Here is a 23,023-nt window from a genome sequence, read left to right as displayed (position 1 = left end):
GGTTTCCTCCAGACATGACGCTTGCCATTCAGGCCAAAGAGTTCAATCTTTTTTCATCAGACCAGAGAATTTAGTTTCTCATGGTCAGAGTCCTTCGGGTGCCTTTTGGCAAACTCCAGGCGGGCTGTTATGTGCTTTTTACTGAGGAGTGGCTTCCGTCCGGCCACTCTACCATACAGGCCTGATTTGTGGAGAGCTGCAGAGATGGTTGTTCTTCTGGAAGGTTCTCCTCTCTCCACAGAGAAACGCTGGAGCTCTGTTAGAGTGACCATCGGGTTCTTGGTCACCTCCCTGACTAAGACCCTTCTCCCCCAATCGTTCAGTTTGGCCGGGCTCTAGGAAGAGTCCTGGTGGTTCCAAACTTCCATTTATGGATGATGGAGGCCACTGTGCCCTTTGGGACCTTCAATGCTGCAGACATTTGTCTGTACCCTTCCCTACATCTGTACCTACATACAATCCTGTCTCGGAAGGGGGTAAAACCTTCCAGAGCTCAAGTGGTTAAAGCTGAAGCGTATCATGTGGAGAGTTACTAATGTCATATCATTTCACTTTCAGTATTTGCTGCATTACCTGGTTTCGGTAAAGAACTGGATGAATCGGCACAGCTGGGAGCGCAACCCCATTGCTACAGCTTCCTGGTCTCTTCTCAGAGACAGCTACCATGGAGACATTTGTCTGCGCTACGAGGCCCAGCATATCGCTGTAGCGGTAATATACTTCGCTCTGCAGTGCTACGGAGTGGAAGTCCAAGGGAACGACAGTGCTGAGAACCAGTGGTGGAAGGTAGGTACCTCTGCTGACTGGTCACTTATAATTGCAGGGTGCTGTTAACTGACACTCGGAAGCACTCGGGTATACTCCGTTCCTGAGTGTTTCCGAGGCTTTCCAAGTTCAGCCAAGCTGTCCCTGAGTATTTCCGAGGCTCTCCGGGGCCGCTCCCACCTCTGGCCACATGCGGTATTGCATGCAATAGAAGTCAGTGCAGAACAAATTATCTTTGTTTCCATTGACTTCTATGGGGAAACTTGCTTTGATATGCGAGTGCTTTGGATTACAAGCATTCTCCTGGAATGGATTATGCTCGTAATCTGAGGTTCCACTGTATATATGTATGTATATTTATATGTGTGTGTATGTGTGTATATGTATATGTGTGTGTATATATATATATATATATATATATATATATATATATATATATATATATATATATATATATATATATATATATATATATATATATATATAGGTATGGGTTGCAGGAATGGATTCTTTGTTTTTGCAAACAGGGACTTGAATCCATCTCTTCCCCTAGTAAAAGCAGCACATATAGTAAACTTAAACACTGGCTAGGCACACATTTAACCCTTTTATCACCCTAGATGTTTAACCCCTTTTCAGCAAGTGTCATTAGTACAGTGACAGTGCATAGTTTTAGCGCTGATCACTGTATTAGTGTCACTGGTTCCCACAAAGTGCCAAAGTGTCAGTTATTGTCCGTTGCAATATCGCAGTCCCGCTATAAGTCACTGATCGAAGTCATTACTATATAATAGTAATACTGTATAAAAAATAAAAATTCCATAAATCTATCCCATAGTTTGTAAACGCTATAAAGTTTGCATAAACCAATCAATATATGCTTATTGGGATTTTTTTAATCAAAAACATGTAGCAGAATACATATTGGCCTAGAAATTCTATTTTTCTTTTTTTTTTTTTATTGAATGTGTTTTATAGCAGAATGTAAAAAATATTTAGTTTTTTTTCAAAATTGTCGGAAAAATAAAAACCGTAAAGGTGATTAAATACCACCATAAGAAAGCTCTATTTGTGGGAAAAAAAGGACATCAATTTTATTTGGGTACAACGTCGCACGACCGCGCAATTGTCAGTTAAAGTAACCCAGCGCCGTATCTCAAAAAATGGCCTGGTCATGAAATCTCCCGGAGGTCAAGTAGTTAAAGACGATCTCCAGTGCAAAAATAACATCCTCCCTTGCAGTGGGGCTGTCTCTGCACTGCAAGAGGTAAATGACCCTTTTAGGTGTAGGGTACCAGATAAAGCAGTTTTTACTTACCTGATCCTCTTCTCCCCCTGGAAGCCTGTGCTCTCCTCTTCTCCCCTATGCTCCTGCAGTGGATTGTCCCTTGGCATCCTCATGGCCAGTGTAGGGCTGTGGGTCCTACCTCTGTCTTGATAATGTCAGAGGACCTGTGACTGCCGGAGCGTAGTGGAGATGAGGCTGCGGGGACCGGTCTAGCAGTGCCGTGGAGCCAGCAGGAGCGGAGGATATGGTAAGGCTGGCCATAGATGATTTATTTTTTTGAACCACAGGGCTGATCGGAAAAAAACAAAACAAATGGATTCCCACATCTACACAATCAAGGTGGGTGAAGGAATCCTCCCCGTTGTGCTATTGTACGAGGGATTGCTGAACCTTACCCAGAAATAATTGATCTAGCAAGCTGTAAATTGCAGGGTGTACTGGCCAATTTGTCTATATTCAATGGTGCAAAAATCAACTACCTATGATTTTTAACTTATCTTTCTTTTTTAGGTACAAAGTGAACACGGCAGCACCTCCAGAAAAAGTCAATGTGGAAGAGCCTAAGACCATAGTCAAGTTCTTGTTTCTCCAAGATAAAAAAGGTGCAAAGCAGATCCATGATGAAATGTCACAAACTTTTGGTGACAGTGGCCCTTCATATGCAACAGTTAAAATGTTGGGTTGTCCATTTTAAAACTGGCCATTTCGGTGTTGAAAGTGAGAAACCCAGTGGAAGGCCTGTTTCTGTCTCTGTGCCTGCAAAAGTCAAAGGTTTTGGGATCCGCTTTGCTCCAAGCTTTCTCATTTCCAAGTCGTGGTGGATAATGGGACCAACTCTCTCACGTCATATTCCCAGATATGTAGCAATACTTTTGGGTTGATATTCGGCGGTTTTCAATGATCATCTCATTGATGGCTTTCACATTTGCGGAAACAGAGACAGAAACAAGCCTTCCAAAGGGTTTCTCACTTTCAACACTGAAATGGACACTTTTAAAATTGACAACCAACGCGGTTGGCCCTTCATATGCAACAGTTAAAACATTGGGTTGCCAATTGTAACTCAGTCGAAGGCCTGTTTCTGTCTCTGCGCCTGCAAATGTAAAAGCCATCAATGACCTTATCATGGAGGACTGCCGACTATCAACCCAAAAATATTGCTACATATTTGGGAATATCACGTGAGAGAGCCGGTGCCATTATCCACAATGACTTGGAAATGAGAAAGCTTGGAGCAAAGCAGATCCCAAAACTTTTGCAGGCACAGAGACAGAAACAGGCCTTTGTTTCTCACTTTCAACGCCGAAATGGCCAGTTTTAAAATGGACAACCCAACCTTTTAACTGTTGCATATGAAGGGCCACTGTCACCCACTGTTTGTGACATTGCATCATAGATCTGCTTTGCACGTTTCCCTCGGAGAAACAAGAACTTGGTTATGGTCCTAGGCTCTTCCACATTGAATTTTTCTGGAGGCGCTGCCATGTTCATTTTCGACCTGAAAAAGAAAAAGATAATTTAAAATCATAGGTGGTTGATTTTTGCACCATTGAATATAGACAAATTTGCCAATACACCCTGCAAATTTACGGGCTTCTCGCTCAATTTTTTCTGGGTAAGCCTCAATACTTATCAGCACCCCCTCGTATTCTGAGAACGGGGATTCCTCTTCTGTCAGAATGCACTGATGTCAGAAACCATTAAATCAGGCCGAGACAGAAGTACAGTTAAATCACACTTGTTTAATAATAAAAGTAAAAAGAACAAACATAGTCAAAACATAGCCAAAGTTCAGCAACCGGAACGAATAGTCAGCCAAGCCAGAAGTCAGGGATCAATGTAGTGGAACAGCAAGCAAGATCTGGAGCCAGAAGGGATGTCAGCAAAGAAAGTCTTGAACAGGATTGTGATGTTAACCAAGGCGAAGGCAGATATCCTCTGGACTGGACGGCTTAAGTAGGCAGGACTGACGAGCAGGATATCATCAACAGCTGAGTAACTGTGGAGAGATAGAAGCTGGCAATTAGCCAACAGCTGAGCAGCCAGCTCAGAGAAGGAAGGGCTGAGCACAGCCCTGACAACTGATCAACACTGTAGCTGATGATTGAATGACAACTTTCCAAAATCACGTTCAACGAAAGTCAATAGTTAGATCTACTTCTAACAAAAGAAAAAAAGGGATCAAAGTCTTTACCAAGTAACTATAGGCCTGTTAGTTTAACTTCCATAGTTGGGAAGGTACTGGAGAGTTTAATAAAAGACCACATAGATGAGTTCTTGCTGGAAAAAACTATTTTAAGCAACAAACAGCATGGAATCATGAAAGACAGAAGTTGTTAAACAAATCTGATTTCTTTTTATGAGGAGGGAAGTAAAACCTTGGACAGAGGGGTGGCTGTGGACGTGGTATACTTGGATTTTGCAAAAGAATTTGACATAGTTCCCCACACACGGCTCATGTGTAAGGTAAAGTCTACAGCAGGGATCTTCATACTACGGCCCTCCAGCTGTTGCAGAACTAAACATCCCATGAGGCATTGTAAAACTCTGACATTCACAGACATGACTAGGCATGATGGGAATTGTACTTCCTGAACAACTGGAGGACCATAGTTTGAAGACCCATGGTCTACAGGCAGAAGACAGAATTCAGAGAGTAGTGGTTAATAACTCTTACTCTGAATGGTCTAAGGTTATCAGTGGTGTACCCCAAGGTTCAGTGCTGGGACCTTTACTTTTTAATAGCTTTATAAATGATATATGGTCTGGGATTAAAAGTAAAATTTCTGACTTTGCAGATGACACCAAGCTATGCAGTAGAATAACGTCCTTACATGATGTCTCCAGTTTACAAGCTGACCTCAATGCTGTTTAATTGTTAACTAAGTGGCAGATGAGGTTTAATGTTGATAAATGTAAAGTTATACACTTGGGGGCTAAGAATATGCATGCACCATACATACTAGGGGGGATACAACTGGGGGAATCCATAGTGGAGAAGGATCTGGGGATATTGATAGATCATAAGCTCAATAATAACATGCAATGCCAAACTATGGTTTCCAAAGCGAGCAAAGTCCTTTCTTGTATTAAGGGAGGTTTGGACTCCAGAGAGAGAGAGATCATTTTCATTAGTAAGACCTCATCTGGAATATGCAGTTCAGTTTTGGGCAACAATTCTCAAAAAGGATATCGGGGAACTGGAGAAAGTGTAGAGAAGAGCAACCAAGAGGCATGGAGGAGCTCAGCTATGAGGAAAGATTAGAGGAAGTGAATTTATTGTCTCTGGAGAAGAGGAGTTTAAGGGGAGATATGATCAACATGTACAAGTATATAAGGGGTCCATATAGTAAACTTGGTGGTGTTATTCACGTTAAAGCGGGAGTCCGGCGACCAATCCTTCTTTTTTTTTTTTTTTTTTTTTTTTTAGGTCATTGAGACACTTTGCTAACCCCAAAATAATACTCACAGTTTGGGTGTAATATTTCCACCTCTGTCTGTTTTCGTACTGAAGAATAACTTAAAAAGTGTGATGCTGGCTGTTTCCATCTTGCTTGTGGGCATGTGAAGCCCACAAGCATTGATTTCCTGGATGCGGTGAATGCTGTTCATTCACAGCTTGTTCACACGCATGATCATTGTTCCCGCACTGAATCTTGGGAAGCCTGACACTAAGCTCCCAGGAGACAGTGCGGTGCCGGGGAAAGGCAATAAACACGCCTACTCCCATGGGAGGAGAGACAGGAAGTGCCACAATAAAGTACAATATAAAGGTAATTACAGCGATAAATTCTTCGTGCGGCATTTGAACATCTATGCAATTAACTGAAGGGGGTAAGATTAAGTTAAACATTTGAGTGTGTTACCCTGAAAAATCTATATTTAAGATTTTTCATATCTCATAGATATGAGGTGGGTTAAATAAGAGTTCTTTTTGACGAAGAGTGAAAGCTTAAAATATAACAACATTTATTAGGAAGCAGTTGGAAGTCTAGCTAATACACAATCATCTGTCTATCGCCTTACACCAAGGAAGAAAATATTAGGTTGAAATAAAGTATTTACATTAAGGAATACAGGGTATATTCCTCAATACAGTAATCTACACACATATTTAGTTACAAGTAAAAGGGCATTCCTTTCCCATAATTACCCATCCTTACCAAAGCTCCTTTCAGCTTGCTGGTCATCAGAGAGAGAGAGCCCCTAGCTCCCCCTTGCCTCTGAGTATATCAAACCAAGCTGATGTCTCATTGGTTGGCCTAGCTTGGATCATGATTGGAGGGCTTACTCCATAAGTCGGCCCCCTTTCATGCAAATCCTTGTGACTATGTTGGCCAAGTGTGTCAATTGTATTTCCCCAGGAAGTTAGGTCCATTGCATATCCCAGCATGGCACTCTTTCAAAGGAGTAGGTGTAGAACAATGGAATTGGCTCTCCCTTGTTTGCATATACAAGCCTTGGGCCTTGGGCCTTTGCTCTTAGCAAAAACTTAAATGAAACCCTTTTTGAAATATATTCATTATTACCATATTTTACAGTTATTAATGGAGATTTCACACAAACTTATAAGGCAACAGATGGCCCCTTGTGGCCAGTTGAGAATATGAGACTCGGCCACACCTAGAATAATGGTTTATGTGCAATCTCCTTTAATATTTGGCACTTTCGGCTTTACCCTCTGAAATGAAATAAAACTCTTTGAGAAGAAAAAAAAACTTTTAAACTCTCCATCTCTACAGTTCACACTTCTGGATCCCAGTATTGGTAGTCATCACTTGTTCTGGATGTCATAAGTCCAAAATAGAAATCATGAGAAACAGCACCAAAACAATAAGGAAAAAAAAAACAAAAAAAAAAAAAAAACAACAACATGAGGATCCTTGTTCTCAACAGTCCAATAATAACAATAGTCCGATAATAGCAGTACGAAAGTCCATAAGGCGAATCTGGTCCTGTTGCCCTTGCTTCTGGGACGGCCTTCACTGGTGATTCCAATTGGATACAGCATACAATAATAGCCTGGGGACCAGCTTTTCCTGGCTTTCTAAGATTATACTTTATTAATGTGGACAAAGGTAGAGAAAGAAAAACACAAGTACATTTAAAACATATGCATTCAACTGAATGCTTGTCTGGTAAGTCTGAGCCGTAAGGACCTTTGATTAGAATTGTCATAGATATACTGCGACATACTAATGAGACCCCTTTCCCAGTGACATGTGTAACAATTTGAATGGTTACGCCCTTCAGCCAGGTGTCTGATTTTCATCCCCCCATCTTTCTTCCTCCATTGTCATATGCCTGCAAGTACCTCTGCCCCACCTTCTGTGGAATACCACGTTGCGTGTGCGTGTATGACCCTTCACGTGTTCCGGGGAGTTTAGTTGCCATCGCAACTCACCACTAACTCCTTTTACTGGAACTGTGTTCCATTCAACCTTGGCTGGTGCCAAACCTTTGGCTACCATGTGTAGCTACTGTATGAGTCCTGCCTTTAGCAGGCTACGGAAGAGGTCATCACCTTAAGAGTTTTCCGTGCAGATTAGGCAGTGTTGCCTACGCAGACAAAAATAACTTGATTTCAGAATACGGATAAGTGTGATGTCATCAGTCACTAGTGGCTTCAGGAACAATCAAACTAAATTACTCTTAAGTACAATTGTACTATACTCCCTGCTATTTGCCAATCACTATGAGTCTCACCAGTCCCAGTATATCTATATGATATTCACGCAATGCTCTTTGAACTTGATTATGGCACAAAAAGAAAACTGACCAAAAAAAAAAAAAAATTGATCCATGACCACATATGATGACTGCCCAATATTAGAACTGTAGAGAGGGTTGTATGTCACATATACCAAGAAAATAGTCACATGACTGTTGCTAACACCCAGTTGTTACTGTCATATTTGGTAATAGCTACAATCACATACATTTATATAACAATTATCCAATGTCGAAAGAGAGAAGAAAAACTTTGGAACTTGGTCCATCCCCAAAATGCTATAGGGAAGCTTTAATATTCTATATCAACATTTCTAACCATTTTAAATGTTCTCCATTTAATGTTCCCCCTACTCCCCTCTTTTTTTCTTTTCTTTATTTTATTCATTTATTTCACCCTGGTGACACCAAACTCAAGAATCACAATAAAAAAAATAAAAAAATAAATAAATAAATAAAAATAAAGGTACTATAGGAAAGAAAGAAAAATAGTAAACATTAAAAAAAAAGAATTAATAAAAAAAATTAAAAATCTTTCTTCCCCCTTTGTTTTTTTTTTTGTAAACAAAAAAAAAATTACCGTTAAGAGAAAAAAATAAAGAATAAAAATGAGAGAAAAAAAAATGTAACAAATTAAAAAAAAATTGAATCTGTATTCTGTCAAAAAAAAAACATTGAAACTGCCTTCAAACATTGTAGCTATTCAAAAGGCAACCCCCTCTGTCGGTGGTGATTAACATATTAATTGACTCTCAGTGCAAATCTATTTGCAATTCAATCAGGCCACAAGAACTTGTATTACAGAGAGCAGGATCTCTGTTTAAAAAAAAAAGTTTAAATGTTTTTCTTTTTAGAATTTAGTTGGGCCTGACTGCAATTAATTGGATTCAAGGCTTCTCCTTAAAACAAAAAAAAAAAAATAAAAATTATGTTTCAAGGTCCTCTGTGTTTCAAAGTACTTTGTCCAGTCTGGGTCCAATCATTTGTCCTTGTCTGTGTATGTCTCCTAAAATACAAAACTCAAAAATTAATAACACCTCACTGTACCTCTCTGAGAGGTTCATAATGGACTAAACTAGTAGTGGATGATTGGAACAGACTTTCAGCTGAGATAATGCGTCCATCCACAGTAAGTACAGTCGAAAATGTACAGACACACCCACATATCTGTACTCTGACAAACAAAAAGTTATAGGAAAACCTGGTGTGTTTGTAAGAACTTAAAGTTTAAGAAGACAACCTGTAGACATAAAACCTTTACACATATTAACAGCACATGCGTCAATTTGGAAGGAAAAACAAAACACCAGACCTACTGAATCCATAAGATGCCACAAAGGTGCAAAGCAATGCATTGTTATGTATTTTCCATGTATCAGAGTGAATGAAACTTCACTCTAAGCCACAGGAAAGGAAAAATTATCAAAACAAAATCCCTACTCAGAGTTATAGGGATCGAGATCTCTTATCTGTGCACAGGTTATTTATTCGCGAATACATATAAACTTGTAAAAAAAAAATAGTATTAATTTAAACTGGTACCAGTATTGAGCTCATTACAAACGAGAAAAATTAATAAAATAATCATAAACAGTACAAAGCATGCGCATTAGTGTGATCACACTTATTGATGGCCATAAAAACAATGTACACCCCTACAAAAAAAAAAAAAAAAATCTTTCTTTACACATGGACAGTTCATACCCATGCATTCCATCACTCAGACACACACATTCATTTAGATTGAACCCATACATTGTGGATAAAGCTTTGTTAATTACAAATGAAAAGCTAGGAGTGTCAGGCCTCTGGGAGAATACAAAGGAAAGAAGAGAGAGAAAGAAAAACCAACACAATGGACTGTTACACCTTACCTTTGTTAGGCGCGTATTTTACGCATATGTACAGCAACCTACAATACAGCTGCTTTATATGTACATTTATTTTCAGGAACTCACTTAACCTGAAAAAAACTTGTAGACAACAGTTATTAACTCTATCCCCCTCTTTTTTTCTCTTTAACTTTATTTAAAGCAAACAATACATCATTCATACGTGTATATTGGTAAATGGTCCATAACATTCCTGTCTGGATATAGTGACACTTAAATGCCATAGAACTCTATAACATAACTTATATATTGTATTGCCACCCCGGCTTTAGTGTAGTGGTTTGTCTCTCGATGGACAAATTACTCCCTCCATTTTTCCAATTCAAGGAGTCAATAACATTTCTTTTAAAGGATTGGAATTCTTTCACAAACTCATCCCGTTCCTGTTTAATTTGCCTAATCTCCTGCTGTAAAGCCTCATTTTCGGCTTTAATAGTTGAGGAAGGGATGTATGATTTTGCATTTTCATATTTCCTAGGCCCTTCACCCCAGCGCGGTGAGTATACTTCCACATCACGCCTCTTGGTTGTATATTGCTTGTGTTTAAATAACTTTTTTCCAGAAGACAAACAAAACTGCGAAATATGCCCCCATAACCCACACGTGTAGCACTTTACCTTTTGTAAAGTATTAAAGCATCTCTTAACAACTGGTGTGGTTTTAGGCCGAGAATATTCCATGGCTCCAACTTGATTAACCACATTTCCTGTCTTCCTAGGAGGTCTAGGGGTATTTACAAAAGAGCTCTCACCTTTTAATGAGTTGTTGAAATTAACAACTTCTCCAGGAGGAGATAACTTCCTGTTGTCTCTAGAAATACTCAACCTGGTTGCATTACAATCTATGGTATGTGTAGATTGCACACGCTGCCCTGGGCTGGAAGATGCCTTAACCTGGCCACTAGGCCTTCGCCCATCTAAGAGCTCACAGCTCTGTTGTACATTGGTTGTGTGTGGAATGTGTTCATTAGTTTTAATTTTGTGAGTGAAAGCAGCTACACTCCTGAGGGTTTTTACTGGTTGAATTGGATATACCTCTGAAATCCCCTCATTTCCTTTACTATCAAACCCCAAACGTGTTTGATTTCCTTCAGGAGAGGAGAGGGTCTGGATCCTACCCATGATGGGGAACTTGTCTTGCTCCTCATTTGTGGATAGCTGGCCCCCATTGTTTAGTGGGTCTGTGACCATGGTGCATTCTCGATTTTCCTGTGGCTCAGCGATTTCTCCCATCGCCACAGGAAAAGTAGAATTAGGACCCATATCTTCACCTCCCCAGTACTTTTCATATTCCTCTGTGTCCCCTATTTTATAGGCACAAGTAGGTGCCGTTGCATTAGCATGTTCACATCTGCTAGCCCCAGCCACCTGTCCTTTGAGAATTGAAATGGTTTGTAGCAACTGTGACTCTGTTTGTGTGCACTGTGTGTGATCTATAAATTTTCCTTTCTTAGTTTCATGTAACTGATTTTGGATCACTTTATATGCAGTAATTATGTGGTCCAGTTCAGTCTCCACTTTGGTTAGCCTGTTTTTATATTGTACCACTTCTTTTTGAGCCAATTCGTACTTTTTAACATTTTCCTCCTGTGAGGCATTAACCATTTGATTAAGGGTAGTTAAGGTTTGTACTTGGTTATGTAAAGCTGTATTCTCCTTTTCCCTCTCAGAAATTGTACTATTTTTATTATAGACTATAGCTTCTAATTGCTGTATGTTAGCATTCATAGCGATGCAAGCCGAATACATGCCTGCTACAGCTAAACCTTTGAGCTTTTTATCCTTTTTGGTTGTTTTACATTGTTCTTCGAATAACTCTTGGACATAGTCCCAAGGCGAGCTTTGTAATCTAGCATCACATGCAAATTCATTGCTCTTATATTTAAGAGTATACGTTGCTACAAACTTTTCTAGAGAGGACATGGATGCCATTATCAACAAATATGCACAATTTGTAAGCTAGATTAAGTTAAATGTTCCCCTGTACTATACAGTCACTATAGAAGGAGGGACAAAACAATAAACAGAAACTCAAATAGAATAAAAATTCTGAAAATACAGTAAAGTGTAGAAAATAAAAAATCTTTTCAGTTCTCAATAACACAATCTTTCAGCTTAGTGGAGACACACTCACTAGCCTGTAGCCTACACACAATAGACTGTAGTTTACCTTGTCTGGGCCTACACCCGCAAAACAATAGACCCGGGGGATAAAGGGAACAATAGTAAAGCCACCAGGATCAAATAGGGTTGGTAGCCCTCTAGGTTTACAATAGAAAGGTAAACACAGCCGGGTTTACACCAATGTTAAACCAAATTCAGTTTAAAAAAAAAAAATCTACCACAAACTCAGATTATCAAATTATTTTGGATAGGGTTTATCCTTAACAAAAAATTTCACGGTATGATACAGTATGCTAGAGGCACCTTATACCCTATAATAATAATAATCTTTATCAAATATTAGCTTCAGTAACAAGACGTCCACCGTTTTGTACTTTAACTCCCGCCAATGAAAATATTACTGCTTGTAAATTCTCACAGCTAAAAAAACCAAACAAATAAACCAAAGTACTCTCTTGTAGCTCATTTCCAATGTCCTTCACCCAATACTATGCCTTTAGTGGACACACCATTTAAATTAAAAACAAACATCTGTTGAACCTTTTCAACAAAACTAAGACCACCCTTAATCGGTGTCTTTTCAATGAAACACATGTACTCACCATACAGCACACTCAAACCCTGGTTAGATAGAGAGCAATGAAGCTTGGTGAGCCCAAAAGAAACAAAAACAAAACAAAAACAAAAAATTTTTCCCGCTCTGTACTTCCTCCCCATTACATTTAATCCGGATTATAATGGTACATCCAAAGTACTTTTTTTAAGTATAATTACGGGAAATTAAGCAAAACAAAATATGTGGTGTATCCTCCCTCCTTTTTAGAGTTCATCTAATACCCACTAATAAAACAACCAATTACCTATATTTTTCCCTAGATAAAATTGTTCTGACCTCCAATTTCCGGGACAAACTGACTCAGTTTAAATTCCCCCCCAATAACCTTAATCTGCCTTACACAAATCTCGGTATTATATTAAATACTTTCAGTCTTGTAATCTACTCCAGTGGTCGCCATCTGTTACCCTGAAAAATCTATATTTAAGATTTTTCATATCTCATAGATATGAGGTGGGTTAAATAAGAGTTCTTTTTGACGAAGAGTGAAAGCTTAAAATATAACAACATTTATTAGGAAGCAGTTGGAAGTCTAGCTAATACACAAACATCTGTCTATCGCCTTACACCAAGGAAGAAAATATTAGGTTGAAATAAAGTATTTACATTAAGGAATACAGGGTATATTCCTCAATACAGTAATCTACACACATATTTAGTTACAAGTAAAAGGGCATTCCTTTCCCATAATTACCCATCCTTACCAAAGCTCCTTTCAGCTTGCTGGTCATCAGAGAGAGAGAGCCCCTAGCTCCCCCTTGCCTCTGAGTATATCAAACCAAGCTGATGTCTCATTGGTTGGCCTAGCTTGGATCATGATTGGAGGGCTTACTCCATAAGTCGGCCCCCTTTCATGCAAATCCTTGTGACTATGTTGGCCAAGTGTGTCAATTGTATTTCCCCAGGAAGTTAGGTCCATTGCATATCCCAGCATGGCACTCTTTCAAAGGAGTAGGTGTAGAACAATGGAATTGGCTCTCCCTTGTTTGCATATACAAGCCTTGGGCCTTGGGCCTTTGCTCTTAGCAAAAACTTAAATGAAACCCTTTTTGAAATATATTCATTATTACCATATTTTACAGTTATTAATGGAGATTTCACACAAACTTATAAGGCAACAAGTGGAACCCCGCTTTAAGGTCCTCACAGAAGACAAGGGAGCACGTTTAGCTCAGAGATCTCCAAATTATGGTCCTCCAGCCGTTGTGGAGCTACACGTCTCATGAGTGTTTTTGCTTGTGTCTATCTAGCAAGGTTACTTTGTAGTATAAGCAAGGAAGCTGAGACTTCTGCAGTGTGTAAATGTGCTTTTACTATACAAAGATGCTGTACATACAAAACGTTTACAATATTAGGAATACAATAAAAGACTGACAGATATCTATAACAAGCAAAATGCCTAGCAAATGAACAGCCTATGGTCTATAACAGTACAAATACACATAATGCCGCGTACACACGGTCGGACTTTACGGCAGACTTTGCCCGGCGGACTTTTCAACGGACTTTACGACGGACTTTCTGAATGAACGGACTTGCCTACACACAATCAACCAAAGTCCGTCGAATTCGTATGCGATGACGTACGACCGGACTAAAACAAGGAAGTTCATAGCCAATAGCTGCCCTAGCGTGGCTTTTTGTCCGTCGAACTAGCATACAGACGAGCGGACTTTTTCGACCGGACTCGAGTCCGTCGTTTAGATTTGAAACAAGTCCGTCCAACTTTTGAGAAAACAAAGTCCGCTGGAGCCCACACACGATCGAATTGTCCGAAATCCCGTCCGCCGGGCAAAGTCTGCCGTAAAGTCCGCTCGTGTGTACGCGGCATAAGAGTTACTCAACTTCGGTTACTGTATGTTCGTGATCTCCATTGGCAACGATTCTCCTTGAGACCAGTCACCTTCTTGTATGATGAGTGGCTTCCGATCATAAGACAATGTGAGCCCCTAGCTTATGCCTGAATCCCACTTTTATGTGTCAGGCTGTTTCCCATAGTTACCAAAAAACAGAAAACATACCTGTTTACTGTAGCTGTAGAAACAATGGACTGTTGAAACTGTCAATTGAATACAACAATGGCATCTACGTACCCATTGTATGCAGCACCATTTGTTTGAGAAATATCTACTCAAGCCAAAACCTGACAGTAATCTGATTTCTATGACCAACTACTATTGTAATATTGTACCCTGTAATGTTATGTCTGATTAATATAAAAAAAATCATATTTTAACAAATGCAACACAATGAGGCATTGTAAAACTGACATTCATAGACATGACTAGGCATGATGAGAATTATAGTTCCTGAACAACTGGAAGGCCATAGTTTGGAGACCCCTGGTCTAAAGGAAAGGAGATTTCTTCTCCAAATACAGAAAGTTTTCTTCACAGTAAGAGCTGTGAAAATTTGCAATGGACTCCCTCCAGAGGTGGTTCTGGCCAGCTCAGTAGATTGCTTTAAAAAAGGCCTGGATACTTTCCTAAATGTGCATAATATAACTGGATACAAATATTACAAATATATTTATAGGTAAAGTTGATCCAGGGAAAATCCGTTTGCCGATCGGGAGATCAGGAAGGAATTTTTACCCCTGTAAGCTATGATCATGCTTTGCTGGGTTTTTTTCCTGCCTTCCTTATATTTATTTTATATTTTTTATTATTATTATTATTAATATTATTTTTCATAGATGTGGGTGCATTTATTATTAATTTTTTAATATTTATTTTCTTTTATTATTATTATTATGTTTCATTGTTGCATGTATTCCTATTTTTTTTTTTTTTTACAAAAGGTGGACTATGCCTTTTAACTTGCATATGCCAGACATGTTCAAAAACATTGGTGCAGCTAACACTTTTTTTCCCCTTGACTGCAGGTATTTAGTGAGGATATAACAAAAACAACCATCAATGACATCATATCTGAACTAATAAACATTTATACCCTGGATACCGAAATACCTTAACCACAATGTTACTAAGGACTGAACTGAACTACCTGAAGACAAGGGATATATTGGCAGCTTCTTTCAGATAATTCCTTCTATGGCCGGCCCTGGGTACATTAGTTATAACCCAAACCATCTTTTCAGAGCGCCAACTGCTCCAAAGTGACTTTTCAACTATTGCCTTGTGACTTTTCCTGATTACAAAGTTCAGAATGAGGTTGTATGCTGGAACACTGTCAAATTTGGATTGTACATTCAGAATTCTATGGAACGTTTATTGGGTTGTCAAGCCTAGAGATGGGTCATCAGAGCAGATCACAGGACAAGCCTTCCAGGAATCAAAAACTTTATGCGTAAACAGTTGGACGATCTCTGCACATGTCGACACTCCAAATGTGCTCTTTCGTCCTGTGGTCCAGCCCGGCTGCCGCGGCCTAGAGACCCCCTCTTGTTCCACGCTGCACTCAAGGAAGGTCTGCACACCGATGATGTCTTCAAAGTCCAGTTAACTTTGTCTTGTAAGCTTCTTTGCTTGCTCATTACACTACAGACTTCCAACCTTAGGCCACAAACTAACGCATTTCATCATGGGTGAAACGCTTTAGTTGTGTAGGTTTGCCTTGTTTGTTATATACTGCTTTGCTTACTCATTAACCACTTTAAACACTGCAATATGTATATATACGTTGTGGCTTTGAAGTGGTTTACTGGGTTATGGCCGATACCTTCAGCCATAACCCACTATTTTTTTTTTTTAGCCGGCGGCTGGCTTTCTCATGAGCTGCTGCAACGCTTTCAGAAGCGAAGAGGGGGGATGTCCGCCCCCCCCCCTCTGCTCGCCGGTGTTTCACAGGCTTACTATTTTTACCGGCGCACCTGAGAAACCGTGTGGCTGGCTGGTCACAGAGGCGAACAAAGACTAGATCATCTTTGATCACCTCTATGGCCTTGGAGGACCGGAGCGACGTCATGACGTCATTTCTGGTCCAGGGTGGAAGTAAACCATTTTTTTTAACCACTTAAGGATAGAGCCTCGTTTTGAGATTTGGTGTTTTTTTTTTTTGCTAGAAAATTACTTAGAGCCCCCACACATCATATATATATTTTTTCTAACACCCTAGAGAATAAAATGTCTTGCAAAACTTTCTGTCACACTGTATTTGCGTAGTGGTCCTACAAGCGCACTTTTTTTGGAAAAAATACACTTTTTTGAATTAAAAAATAAGACAACAGTAAAGTTACCCATTTTTTTAATATTGTGAAAGATAATGTTACGCTGAGTAAATTGATACCCAATATGTCACGCTTCAAAATTGCCCCCGCTCGTGGAATGGCGACAAACTTTTACCTTTAAAAATCTCCATAGGCGACGGTTAAAAATTTCTACAGGTTACAGTGCTAGAATTATTGCTCTCACTCTTAACGATCGTGGCGATATCTCATGTGTGGTTTACTCACATATTCGATTCTGCGCACAAGCTCAGCGGGACGGGGTGCTTTAATTTTTTGGTGTTTTTTTTTTTTTTTTTTTATTTTGACACTGTCCTTTTTTAAAAAAAAAGAATTTGGGTCACTTGTATTCTTATTACAAGGAATGCAAACAAAAAAAAGCATGACAGGACCTCCTAAATATGAGATCTGGAGTCAAAAAGACCTCGGATCTCATATTTACACTAAAATGCAATTAAAAAAAATTAACTGTCATTTGAGGAAAAAAAAAAATTCTCCTTTTAAGAGCATTGGGCGGAAGTGACGTTTGACGTCGCTTCCGCCAGTCAATGCTATGGAGCCGAGTGGAGGCCATCTTTCCCTCACTCGGCAGCCAGCCAAGCAGGAGAGAGGACCTGATCGTCTCCACCGCTACCAGCGGCTCTGGTAAGCGGTGGAGACCACCGGAGCGTGCGCCCAGCATAAAAGTGATCTCGCGGTGAATCTGCCGCTGAGACCACTTTTATCTGAAAGGAGACCGCCAGCTGAAGAAGAGGATACCGGGATAATGGCAGCTATTCCTCTTCAAACAGCCGACGTATATCTGCGCGCGCCGGTCTGGAAGTGGTTAAAGCAAAAGATCCAAAAAAAAAAAAACTGTATTTTTGATCTTTTGCTTTTTAACCAATTCAGCCCCGGAAGGATTTACCCCCCTTCCTGACCAGAGCACTTTTTGCAATTCAGCACTGCGTCTCTTTAACTGACAATTGCGCGGTTGTGCAACTCTGTGCCCAAACAAAATTGGCGTCTTTTTTTTCCCACAACTAGAGTTTTCTTTTGGTGGTATTTGATCACCTGTTCGGTTTTTATTTTTTGCGCTATAAACAAAAAAAAAAAAACGACAATTTTGAAAAAAAAGCAATATTTTTTTACTTTTTGCTATAATAAATATCTCCCAAAAAATATATATAAAAAAACAAATTTCTTTCTCAGTTTAGGCCGATATGTATTCTTCTACATATTTTTGGTAAAAAAAAATCACAACAAGCGTATATTGATTGGTTTGCGCAAAAGTTATACCGTCTACAAAATAGGAGATAGATTTATGTTATTTTTATTATTCATTTTTTTCTTTTTTTTTATTAGTAATGGCGGCAATCTGCGATTTTTTTTTTTGTTATCAGGACTTCGACATTATGGCGGACACATCAGACACTTTTGACACTATTTTGGGACCATTGTCATTTATACAGCGATCAGTACTTTAAAAATGCACTGATTACTGTGTAAATGACACTGGCAGGGAAGGGGTTAAACACTAGGGGGTGATCAAGGGGTTAAGTGTGTCCTAGGGAGTGATTCTAACTGTGGGGGGGAATGGGCTACCTAGGACATGACAGGGAGCAGTAGATCCCTGTCATGTTGCTAGGCAGAACAGGGAAATGCCTTGTTTACATAGGCTTCTCCCCGTTCTGCCGCGTTCCGTGACACGATCGCGGGTCCCCGGCGGACATCGAGTCCGCGGGACCCACGGTCATGGCGTGCGCACGCGCCCACAATCCCGCTATTTGAAGGGGACGCACCTGTACGCCTATTTGCCCAGCCGTGCCATTGTGCCAACGTATATCGTTGTGCGCTGGTCAGCATGCGGTTAAGGTAAAGGAGAGATTTGGGGTCTCTTTGACCCCTAGATCTCTCCATAAAGAGGACCTGTCCTATTGTAATAGGAATAAAGGTGATTAAAAAAAAAAGTTTAAAGGGACAGTGTAGAAGAACGCACGCAGAAGTGAACGCATACGTAAGTCGCGCATGCGTATGTAGATGATGTTCCCACCACACATGTGAGGTAGCGCCATGAACGTTAGAGCGAGAGCAATAATTCTAGTGCTAGACCTCCTCTGTAACTCCAAGGGGGTGGGGTCAAGACCAGTCTCCCTGCACAAGGAGAGAGCAGCAGTGAACGGTCTTTATTACAGGAAGTCTCAAACATTATTATAAAAATATAATTTTTTTTTGTTTTTTATTACAACACTCGTGAATATAGCAGGACCCCCCCCCCATTCACTGAGCGTTATTACTTCCTTCCGTTTAAGGAAGTGAGTGGAATGATCTGGCTCAGTATATACAGTGGAGAGGCAGTTCAGAATCTACAAGGAAGTTTGTGAAAATTCTTCCGATGTATGTAACTGAAATGTAAAGGATTGCTTTGTTCCTTAGCCAAAGGGGAGTGCCACTTTGTTCTGCTTTGTAAAGTCCGTTATTGTATCCATGTCAATTTTAAACCGCTGTACGGGTTTTGCGAATTGTTAATATGACTTGTCGTTATTTAAAATGTGCCATTAAAGCAGTGGACACCATGTTGTTTTTGTGTGAACGTGCCTAAGTTGTCATGGTGTGAATTTTAACCCCTTTCCTGCAGACCGCCTTCCCGGCCCTTTTAAGGATTCTCAAAGCTAGGAGGCGGGCCTTCGGGTCATGCGATCACTGTGATTGGCAGTCACCACCGGCTACTGTGCCGGAGGGGGGAGCGTGCATGGAGCGCTCTCTCAGCACAGTAAGTGGTTTACACAGGGCTGCGTATATGCGGCCGCTCGCTGCAAAGACCCCCACATGTCAAGAGGTGTTGCATACAGTGCCTTGAAAAAGTATTCACACCCCTTGACATTCTCCACATTTTGCCATGTTACAACCAAAAACGTAAATGAATTTTATTGAGATTTTATTTGATAGACCAACACAAAGTGGCACATGATTGTGAAGTGGAAGGAAAATGATAAACGTTTTTTCAAATTTTTTACAAATAAATATGTGAAAAGTGTGGTGTGCATTTGTATTCATTACTCTGATACCCCCCCCCCCCCACCTAAAATCTAGTGGAACCAATTGCCTTCAGAAGTCACCCTAATTAGTAAATAGAATCCACCTGTGTGTCATTTAATCTCAGTATAAATACAGCTGTTCTGTGAAGCCCTCAGAATTTTGTTAGAGAACCTTAGTGAACAAACAGCATCATGAAGGCCAAGGAACACACCAGACAGGTCAGGGATAAAGTTGTGGAGAAGTTTAAAGCAGGGTTAGGTTATAAAAAAATATCCCAAGCTTTGAACATCTCACGGAGCTCTATTCAATCCATCATCGGAAAATGGAAAGAGTATGGCACAACTGCAAACCTACCAAGACATGGCCGTCCACCTAAACTGACAGGCCGGGCAAGGAGAGCATTAATTAGAGAAACAGCCAGGAGGCCCATGGTAACCCTGGAGGAGCCACAGAGATCCACAGCTCAGGTGGGAGAATCTGTCCACAGGACAACTATTAGTCGTGTTCTCCACAAATCTGGCCTTTATGGAAGAGTGGCAAGAAGAAAGTCATTGCTGTAAGAAAGTCATAAGAATGTGGGGGACACAGCAAACATATGGAAGAAAATGGCAAGAGTATGGAACAACTGCAAACCTACCAAGATGGCCGTCCACCTAAACTGAGAGGCCAGGCAAGGAGAGCATTCATCAGAGAAGCAGTTTATTGGCTGTCACAGTGGTCATGAGGCAAGGTCCCCATTATTAGTGGAACCCAAAATCTATCTTTGTAGCGCTCTCAGCACAGGAAGTTCTGCCACCCATAGGCAAATGGGTGTTAAAGCCCACCCTCTTTGCTGACGCACATTTACATTACGTTAATATATAAAAACAGTCGAATTTTTTTCCATAAAAAATGTACCTTTTTCCCTCGAGCAATCCCTGAGCCGGGGTACAATCATTGCATTTTGGAAAAATTGTGTCATCTGGGTCTTCTGCGGGTTGGAGGAAGCATTTCTTTCGTTTTCTCACTTCCAGTGATTACTCGTAACAATGTAACTTTCAAGCAGCAGGGCAAAAGATGGCACCAGAAGGTCGATCTCTGTGGGACAACGTTTACTTACATCCAAGAACAAAATGGCTACTTACTGTGCAACTGCTGAGATTTATGTAAGTGCATCATCCCTGGGCCAGCATCTTCGTAAAGGAAGTAGCTCCTTTATCTTGCACAGTTGCTTTAAATCAGAGTCAACTGCTTGGTATTTTCGACAGCTAGTTTATCTAAGAGAAATTCCCAAAACATGGCCTGTTGGGGGTACTTGAGGACAGGGTTGAGAAGCGCTTGAGGGCAGCCAAAAGGTAAAAGGAGAAGGTAGCCAACCTGTTTTGGCGGTCAAACAATCTCATTCCTTTGGCAGTCATCAATGTGTCTAATGGACTCCTGAATATACAAGGGCTGTACCGAAAGTAATTGCATTGCAGGTAAATAATGGTTTCCAAGCAGAAGCAACTTACCTTCATTGAGTGCTTGATGAAGGAGTGGTACAGGCTTTCCGACACCCACAGATGGCTACAGAATGTTTACTGAGATTACACCATTGACAAGAGTCACTGTTGACAAGACAATGCTCCTGTCAATATTGTAATTTCCGAAAAACATTCTGTAGCCTTTTGTGGCTGTCGGAAAGCCTGTACCCCTCCTTCATCAAGCACTCAATGACTGCATGATGCTTTTGCTCGGAATCTATTGAGTTCTTGATGAAGGAGGAGTGCAGACTGTCTGACATCCACAGGAGGCTAAAGATTGTCTATGGAGATGACACCATTGACAAGAGCAATGTCTTGTCACTGATGATTCTTGTCAATGGTGTCATCTTGAAGGATGGGTGCAGGCTAGTCGACATCCACAGAAACCTACAGAATGTCTGTGGAGATGACACCATTGACAAGAGTCACTGATGACAACACAATGCTCCTGTCAATATTGTTTACAAAGATGACATTCTGTAGCTCTCTGTGGATGTTGGACAGCCTGCACCCCTCCTTCATCAAGAACTCAATGATGGCATGTTACTTCTGCTTGGAATTCATTATTAACCTGCAATGAAAAAGCTGAAGAAGAAATGTTAATATAGAGCAATGGTCTCCAAACTGCGGCCGGTGGACCATATGTCGCCCTTACTTCGGCCCTTGGAGCACTTTTCTTCCCACTGATACAAGGCACTATTCTTCCCACTGACAACAACAATAGGGCATAATTCCTGCTACTGACATCAACAATGGGGCACTATTTCTCTCATTGACCCCAATAATGGGTCATTATTCTACCCATTGATACTAATGGGGTCACTATTGATTATTTATTGAAAAGAATCAAGCAACCAATTTTATACAAAAGTAAAAAGCAAAACTTAGTACAAAACTTCAACAGAAATCAAAGGAATACACATCCATGTTCAGAATGTATACAATATATACATAATCCACTACCAAAAATGTTTTAGAAAACTATTTACATAAAGCAGCAGAGAGGGCCTAATAGGCACAACCCATCACCTATGTATGCAGCCATTTATCAAAAATGAATAAAAAAAATAATCTAGGGTGATAAGAGACAGACAGCCACACCTGAGAAAGAGACTCCTGGCAGTCAAGGAGGCCTGAAACCCCTCCACGCCTTCAACCAAGCCCCCCGACTCCGCTTGTCTCTCTCAAGCTCTCAAATCTTCCCCACCTCATGCAAAATGTCATACACCACCACCTCAACAGGAAGGATTTTATGCCGAGTGCAGACCTGACAACGTGCGTTCCAGGTGAAATAACGGACTACTAGGCTAACTAGAAAAAGTGTATCCAAACAAAAAACCCCACCAATATTGAATGCTCCGTACACCCACTCAGCATAACCCAGCCTGGAGAGGAAAGGAACACAGAGGGCCCGCCCCACCTGTTTGTACACCTCTATGTTAAAAGGGCAATGAAGCAGAAAATGGTCCATAGTCTCCTCCTCACCTGCACACTCCTCCCGAGGACAGCTACGATCCATCTCACTGTGGAATTTCAAATTGCTCTGAACATAGAGCCTCCCACGGAAGCACAACCAGGCCAGATCCCTAAAGGGGGACACTATCCAAATTAATCAGTCTTAACCCTGCCCTCAAAACTGGGCCTGGGCAATCCCTTAAGGTCAGTGGGTCATGAAAGACTTTACTCAAGACTCGACTCTTAAGGACTTTCCTCGAAACCGATCTGAGATCTTCAGATCGCCACTGCTGTAGTAACTTCAGGCACAGAGCGACATAGATGGTAGCTGACCACGATAACCCCTGAGATTCTTCACTTGGCCACCTTCACCCCAATATCATAGAAAAGGCCTAAATCAAGATCTAAAGATGCCTACCCATCCAGGAGGTTCCACTGCAAGCATATT

General features: G+C 40.5%; 1 protein-coding gene across 1 annotated transcript in view; it reads left to right on the top strand.

The window, feature by feature from the left end:
* The window catches only part of CCNQ (cyclin Q), a 44,069-nt gene extending 24,453 nt beyond the window's left edge, over positions 1-19,616 (top strand). The window contains exons 5-6 of the mRNA XM_073600162.1: positions 559-786; positions 15,299-19,616. Of these exons, the coding sequence (XP_073456263.1) occupies positions 559-786; positions 15,299-15,388 (318 nt within the window). The 3' untranslated portion in view covers positions 15,389-19,616. The remainder of the gene's footprint in view (positions 1-558; positions 787-15,298) is intronic.
* Positions 19,617-23,023: the final 3,407 nt, after the last annotated feature.

This window comes from Aquarana catesbeiana, linkage group LG09 (genome assembly GCF_042186555.1).
Source record: "Aquarana catesbeiana isolate 2022-GZ linkage group LG09, ASM4218655v1, whole genome shotgun sequence".
NCBI classification, from domain to species: domain Eukaryota; kingdom Metazoa; phylum Chordata; class Amphibia; order Anura; family Ranidae; genus Aquarana; species Aquarana catesbeiana.
This window is presented reverse-complemented; position numbering and strand designations above follow the sequence as displayed.